General features: G+C 53.8%; 1 protein-coding gene across 1 annotated transcript in view; it reads left to right on the top strand.

Moving 5' to 3' along the window:
* The first annotated feature begins 3,995 nt into the window (after window positions 1–3,995).
* XKR6 (XK related 6) overlaps window positions 3,996–7,122 on the top strand; it is a 168,299-nt gene continuing 165,172 nt past the window's right edge. The window contains exons 1-2 of the mRNA XM_039697634.1: window positions 3,996–4,023; window positions 5,102–5,912. Coding sequence (XP_039553568.1) covers window positions 3,996–4,023; window positions 5,102–5,912 — 839 coding nt within the window. The remainder of the gene's footprint in view (window positions 4,024–5,101; window positions 5,913–7,122) is intronic.

Here is a 7,122-nt window from a genome sequence, read left to right as displayed (position 1 = left end):
CTATATTTAGTGTTTGTTCCCTCGATCTGAATAAATGCCTGGAAGATGGAAGACCACACAGCTCAATTAGGGTATTGATCAGGATGAAAAAAGCCTTTAACCAAGCAGCACAAGGAGGTTGTGATCCCATGCCGGGGTGCTGCTGGAGCACCGAACACTCCTCCCCTTCCCAGTGCCTCCCTGGTGCTCCTGGAGAACAGCAGGAACACAAAATGCAAGGCACAGAAACCAGCTCCCAGAGCTGTGAAGGAAAACCCTGGCTAAACATGTTTTATAAATACTTGCAGATCTTGGGGTCACCCAGAGTTTACCCAAACCTCCGGACACAAGCGCCTCCAGCGTGATGGAAGTGTGGGATGCTGCTGAGTGCCAAGAAAAGCTTTCTCCTCTCAAAAATATGAGTTGAGAGATCTCATCACGGGTGTGATTGACACTCACAACTTCCAAAAATTCCTAAAAATACAGAGTGTCGGCTAATAAAAGAAACAGGCGCTGAGCAATGACTTCTGGCTCTCTGTGAGGGCCAGGACTACAAAGGAATGGGAGCTCTTGTGGACTAAAGGGGCAAAGCATCATCCCAACGTCCTTGGCCAAAGCAACCCCACAGCAGCAGCTGTGGGAAACAGGGACATCAGGGGGTTGTGGGGAGACTGGGACATGGGTACATCTCTGCTGTGTGCTAAGTGAGGGAGCAGGAGCTGGAGAACATCATGGGATAATCAGGAATTAAGATGTAAGTGGTGGAGATATCACTTCTGGCCACCCACGGAGTCATGTAGCCATGACTCATCCCCTGGTGCAGGAAGGAACGTAGCGTACCGTGCATCAAAACGGACAGGATCTTTCCAAGGAGAGATGATCCGGGATGGAAGACCTTTAAAGGGCTTCCATCCCAGCTGTTTATCCCTCCACACTGGTATGCCTTTTTTTCTTGATAAAATCAGGAAGTGATGTGTTAAATGAGTTACTTCTTTATTTCAGTCTCCGATACTCCTACTGGAAAGATCTTCCGATTTCCAGGCTAAAAATATTCATGGCCAGTTCCTACTCATTTACTTTTCCACCGTTGCCCTTCAGTGTCCCAACGCCTTTCCCTCCGCTCGCATTTATTTTCCAGGATGTATTTATAGGCAGGAAAACATATTCCTTCTCCAGCCTCATTTTTTAGCTAAACTAAACAAGCCAAATTCTTTCGGTCCGGAGGAGAAAAGACAGATTGTCCTGAGCTCTGATCAACACCTAGCTCTTCCCTGCAGCTGGAATTCACCCTTCCTGGGCTGGGCACAGGTGGCCACAGCTGCACCAAGGAGTTTGGGGGCAGTGCCAGCAGGGTATTGTCATTGTGTCATCCCTTGCCCAAGCAGCTGCTTCTTTTACTCCACGTGCCAACGCTGAAATCCTCAACTGCTGCCTTCTCCCACCCGAATGTCTCATCAAACAAGTTTGGGTTGGTTTTGTATCAAAACAGATGACTCGTCTGCCCCCTTACTGGTTCACCTACACTTCTATATAAGCAATAAGATGAAATAATTTGTTTACTTCTCTGTTGTCTTGGGTTTTGGGGGATTTTTTTAATCTTTTTAATCATATGTAGCAAATCTGCCACAGAGAAAAGTTTGAGGGAATGAGGGATGCTTCCATTTATATCTCCTTATACTGCAAATCAGAAGTCGAAGCTTAATCTGGGTGCTTCTCACCCAAAAATATGGGTTCCAGAGTCCTTATTGCTTACTGCTGTGAGAATTAACAGCCATATTTAGGTTTGAAAGTATCTATCAGGAGAGGGAGTTGAAGTTATATATATATATATTTATATTTATACAAGTCTTATGCACATGAAGTAATTTGGTCGAGGGCTGGTTTTGCTCTTATTTATTTCCATATTCTTGTAATAGCTGAAGTCGGCAGAAAATAAAGGAATATCTTCAACTTTTGAATGTGTTATGATGGGGATCTGTGGGATCCTGTTTTGCCTGATCCCACTAAATAATATTATACATAATAGCAGTTTTCTCCCTTTGGGGAACTTTGGACCAGAGTTTCACTCCAGGTGAAATTTGTCCACATCCAGGTGTGCATCAGGTGCATTCACGTGGATCATGCCCAAAGCTTTGCTTTCTGCTCCCTTTCTTCTGTTTCTCTGCTACAGGAGGATCCAACCACTTGAAAACCAGCAGCATTTTTTTCAGACTTCACAAAACTTTTCAGTTCTTTTGACATCACCCAGAAACACCAAATACACCCTTCCCAGATAGCCTGTTTAATACATGAAAGTCCTCCCACTTTTTCTTCAAGATTAAACTAATTTTTCCTCCCTGAAAAAAACATTTATCTGCACTTCATCACATTTTTCTACCTTCTTGGAGCTACTTTTCTCCATGTTGCAATTTAGACTTTGCAAAGCAGCAACTTTTTCAGCCAGTTCTGGAATCCTGACATTCTCGGTCCTGATATTTTGATACAATTTAAAGGAAAAAAAAAAGGGAGAAAGGGTAGAATTCAAACTCCCACAGGAAGAGGCAGAAACAAGCACTGGAGAAGGAGCATCTGGAAGGAGTCTTCTTATTGCATGGTGAGGAAAAAAAAACACACATGGAAAAGAGAAGAGATTGTTACCTACAGAGGACAGCACAAGACAGCTCAGAAAAGATGGATATGATGAATGAACAGATGTGTAACATGGAACTGGGGGCAAAGGACCTGGAATTTGGCTTTCCCAGACTGCCAGTGGGTCCTTCAGTAAAACAGCTGCCTGGGGTGCAGCTCAGCTCCAGGCAGATCCCAAAAACAGAGAAGGGAGCTGCTTCCTCAGCCTGCCAGAGGTTTCTCCAGCACAGAGCTGAGCCCTTGCAGAGTCTGCCCGACTCTGTAAGTACAGGGTGAGAAGAGCAGTGTCCCCCAAAGTGGGTAAGGGAATGACAAAGAGCAGAGGAGGGGATGGAGAATCCCTGTGTTAGAAAGAGAAGGACAGGAAGACACCAAGGTGGGGGATTTGAGAAGGCAATAAGGTGGTGTCAGGTCAGGGTGCCAAGGTGTGCTTGGAGAGAGCTGTTATCAACAGAGAAAGAATCCCAGAAAGGTTTGGGTTGGAAGAGACCTTAAAACTCATCCAATGCCACCCACTGCCATGGGCAGGGGCACCTTCCACTATCCCAGCTTGTTCCAAGTCCATTGAACCTGGCTTTGAACTTCCCCAGGGATGAGGAAGCCACAGCTCCACCACCCTCTGAGTACAAGAGAGGGGTGAGACAGGATCCCCCCTTCCCCACCATTCCCCACCATGAGAAGAGAAAAGGCAAAAAGAAACCCAGAGGAGGTCTCAGATCTGCCAAGGACCTGGGAGATGCTGGAGGTGGGAAGGTGGAAAGCAGCTTGGCTGAGGATGAACTGAGTGGTGATCCTGGGATTTGAGGCTGAGCAGGGACAGGACAGTTGGCACTGGACTGGGAAGCTGATTTGGGAGCAGGATGGGGTCAGCACAAGGGGGTCCAGCTGAGGCTGGTCTGGGGAGTGGTGGTGTCAGCACTCGGGCCTTGGGGGAAGAAGCAAATTGAACTTTTTAAGTGTTCAGAGCGGAGCCAGGAAGAGGGTGAAGGGTCTCAGGGGCCACTTGAGAAGCAAATTATGTCACTGGGTTTGTTCAGCTGGAGGAGACAGAGGTCAGACCTCGCTGGGGGCTGCAGCTCCTCTGAGGGGCAGCTCCAATCTCTGCTCCCAGTGACAGAGACAGGACCCAGGGAATGGCTGGAGCTGTGTCAGGAAGACTTAGGACGGGTATCAAGGAAAGGTTCTTCCCCAGAGGGTGTCGGGCACTGAGCAGGCACCCCATGAATGGGCACAGCCCCAAGGCTGCCAGAGCTCCAGGAGCCTTTGGAAAACGCTCTCAGGAACAGGATGGGATAGCTGGGGGTCCTGTGCAAGGTCAGAGGTTGGACAGCTGTGTCCCTTCCAAATCAGACTGTTCTATGATTCAGCGTAGATTTTGTGATTTCAAGATGACTAAGGAGATAGAACACCTCTCCTGTGAGGAAAGGCTGAGAGAACTGAGGTTGTTCAGCCTGAAGACAGCCCTGGGGAGATCTTGGAGCCTAGGTCTTACATGTCTGGAGAGGAGGTTCAGGTTGGACATTAGGAGGAATTTCTCCACAAAAGGGGTGATTAGACATTGAAACAGGCTGCCCAGTGAGGTTGTGGAGTCACCATCCCTGGAGCTATTCAAGGAATGACTGGACCTGACACTCAGTGCTCTGCTGTGGTTGACAAAGTGGTGTTAGGTCATAGGTTGGACTCGATGATTTCAGATGTGTTTTCCAACCTAAATGATTTTGTGATTCTGTGAAGTGATCTCAAGTTGCACCAGGGGAGGTTTAGATTGGATATTCGGAAAAAAAATTCTTCATGGAAAGAGTGGTCAGGCAACGGAACAGGCTGCCCAAGGCAACGTGATGGTGGAACCCCCATCCCTGGAGGTTTTCAAAACGTGTGTAGATGTAGAACTTGGGGATACAATTTAGACATGATCATGTCCATGGGTTAACAGTTGGACTCAGTGATGCCAGAGGTCTTTTCCAACCTAATTCTGTAAGGGAGCTCCAAGAAAGCTGGATAGGGACATTGGACAAGGGCATGGAGTGATGGGACAACGGGGAATAATTTTAAGTTGAAAAATGGCAAGGCTAGAAGGGATTTTAGGAATAAATTCTTCCCTGTGAGGGCACAGAGACCTGTGAGGGCAGAGGTTGTCCAGAGAATCACAGAATAAGCTAAGCTGGAAGGAACCCACAAGGATCATCCAGTCCAACTCCCGGCCCCACACAGGAGCATCCCCAACAATCCCACCCCGTGCCTGAGAGCGCTGTCCAAGCGCTCCTTGAGCCCTGTCAGGTTTGGTGCTGTGACCATTCCCTGAGGAGCTGTTCCAGTGCCCTCGGGATTAGAACCTTCTCCCAGTATCCACCTTCCCCTGACACAACCCCAGGCCATTCCCTCGTCTCCTGTCAGCACCGAGCAGAGCCCGGCGCCCGCTCCCCCTCACGAGCAGGGAGCTCTCCCCTCAGCCTCCCCTTCTCCAGGCCTCATCCCTGTCACTTCCCCGGGCCAGCTCGCACGGGGCACGGAGCACCCCGCCGCGGTGGACGCTGTCCGTACCGGCGGCACGGGGCGCGGAGGTCGCCGCTCCTTCCCGCTCCTTGCCGCTCCTTCCCGGGCCCGCCGCCGGTCGCTGTCGCCGCCAGGCGGCCCCGGCCCGTCCCGCGCGGCGGCGGCGGCGGCGGCAGCGGCTTCGCCCAGCTGCACAACCTGGACGAGGCGGCGGCGGCCACGGGCGGCGGCGTCGGGGCAGCGGCGGCCGAGGTGGCGGAGGAGCCGGGCGCAAGCAGCTCCTTGCACATCTGCCACTGCTGCAACACGTCGTCTTGCTACTGGGGCTGCCGGAGCGCCTGCCTGCGGCTGGCCCCGCGCCCCCCCGCCGCCGCCGCCGAAGGGCCGCCGGAGGGCGGCGAGGCGGCCGAGCGGCCGTGGCTGGACTGCCTGTGGATCGTGCTGGCGCTGCTGGTGCTGCTGGGGGATGTGGGCACGGACCTGTGGCTGGCGCTGCACCACTACGGCCGGCGGGACTACTTGTGGTGCGGCCTCACCCTGGCCTTCGTGCTGCTGCCCTCGGTGCTGGTGCAGATCCTGAGCTTCCGCTGGTTCGTGCAGGACTACACGGGCGGCGGGCTGGGCGCCGTGCAGGGGCTCAGCAGCCGCGGGCCGCCCATGATGGGGGGGACCGCGGGCCGGCGTGGGGGACCCGCCGGCGGGGTAGGAGGAGCCGGCGGCACCGCCACCCCCGGGGCGCAGCGCCTCTGCAGGATCTCCGTCTGGGTCTGGCAGTCCGTCATCCACCTGCTGCAGATGGGGCAGGTCTGGAGGTAAGGGGCGGCCGGGGACTCCGCCGTGCCCCCGGCGGGGCGGGCGGCGCGCTGGGTCGGGGAGCGCGGCCGCGGAGGGGCGGGAGCAGCGGGGACTGCGAGCGGGGACGTGGGGCAGCGTCGGCTCCTGGCCCGAGGGGGATGTGAGGCACTGTCACCTCCTGTTTGAGGTGGACGGGGACAGTGTCACCTCCTGTTTGAGGTGGACGGGGACAGTGTCACCTCGCGGTCCAAGGTGGACGTGGGTCAGTGTGCGCTGGCCGAGGAGGGGGTGCTGTCGGGTTTGAGGCGGATGTGGGTGACTGTCAGCTCGTGGTCCAAGACGGGCATGGGTCAGTGTCACCCTCTGGTTTAAAATGGGTCACTGTCCCCTGGATGAGGTGGGCAGCTCTCAGCTCGTGGTCTAAGCTGGACGTGGGTCAGTGTCACCTCCTGATCTGAGGTGGATCAGTGTCATCTCATGGTTTGATGTGGGTCAGTGTCCCCTAGACAAGGTGGGGTGGATGGGGATCAGTGTCACCTCCATAGGCTGAGGTGGGTCACTGTCCCCTAGCTGAGGAGGAGCAGATGGCCATTGCTATTACCTCATGGTTTGAGGCAGACGTGGGGCAGTGTCATCTCATGGCTTGAGGTGGATCGCTGTCCCCTGAGGTGGGACCGATGGGAGTCAGTGTCACCTCATGATTTGAGGTGGACATGGGTCACTGCCCCTGGCTGAGGTAGGGCAGATGGGGGTTGTTGTCAGCTTGTGGTCTGAGATGGACGTGGCTCAGTGTCACCTCGTGGTCTGCAGTGGTGGTGGTCAGTGCAGTGCTCCCCACGTGGAGAAGGAGGGGAGATTTGGGGGTTACTCCAACTTTGAGTGAGAAAAGACCCAAAGGGAGGAGTGATTCCCACAAAATGAGCCGGGGGGCTGAGGTGGGGGACATGGGGGTCATTGTCACCTCATGGTCTGAGGGGCCAGTGCTCCCCACGATGGAGGAGGTGTCAAGGTCCCCCTTGTGCTGAGGGGACGTTTGAGGGGAAGAGAAGTTCCCCCAAAATATGTCTGTGGGGCTGAGGTGGGAGGAGTGGCATTGCTTGGTACAAGCAAGACATGAGATGGTGCTCCCCACGTGGAGATTTGGGGTGACCCCTTCCTCACTGAGAAGAGCCCCAAAGGGAGCACAGATCCCCCCCCAAAATGAGCATGTGGGGCTGAGGAGAGGGG

Source organism: Passer montanus, unplaced genomic scaffold (assembly GCF_014805655.1).
Source record: "Passer montanus isolate IOZ18808 unplaced genomic scaffold, ASM1480565v1 scaffold119, whole genome shotgun sequence".
Lineage (NCBI taxonomy): Eukaryota > Metazoa > Chordata > Aves > Passeriformes > Passeridae > Passer > Passer montanus.
The sequence above is the reverse complement of the archived record's forward strand: the minus strand, read 5'-3'. Positions and strand labels throughout refer to the sequence as shown.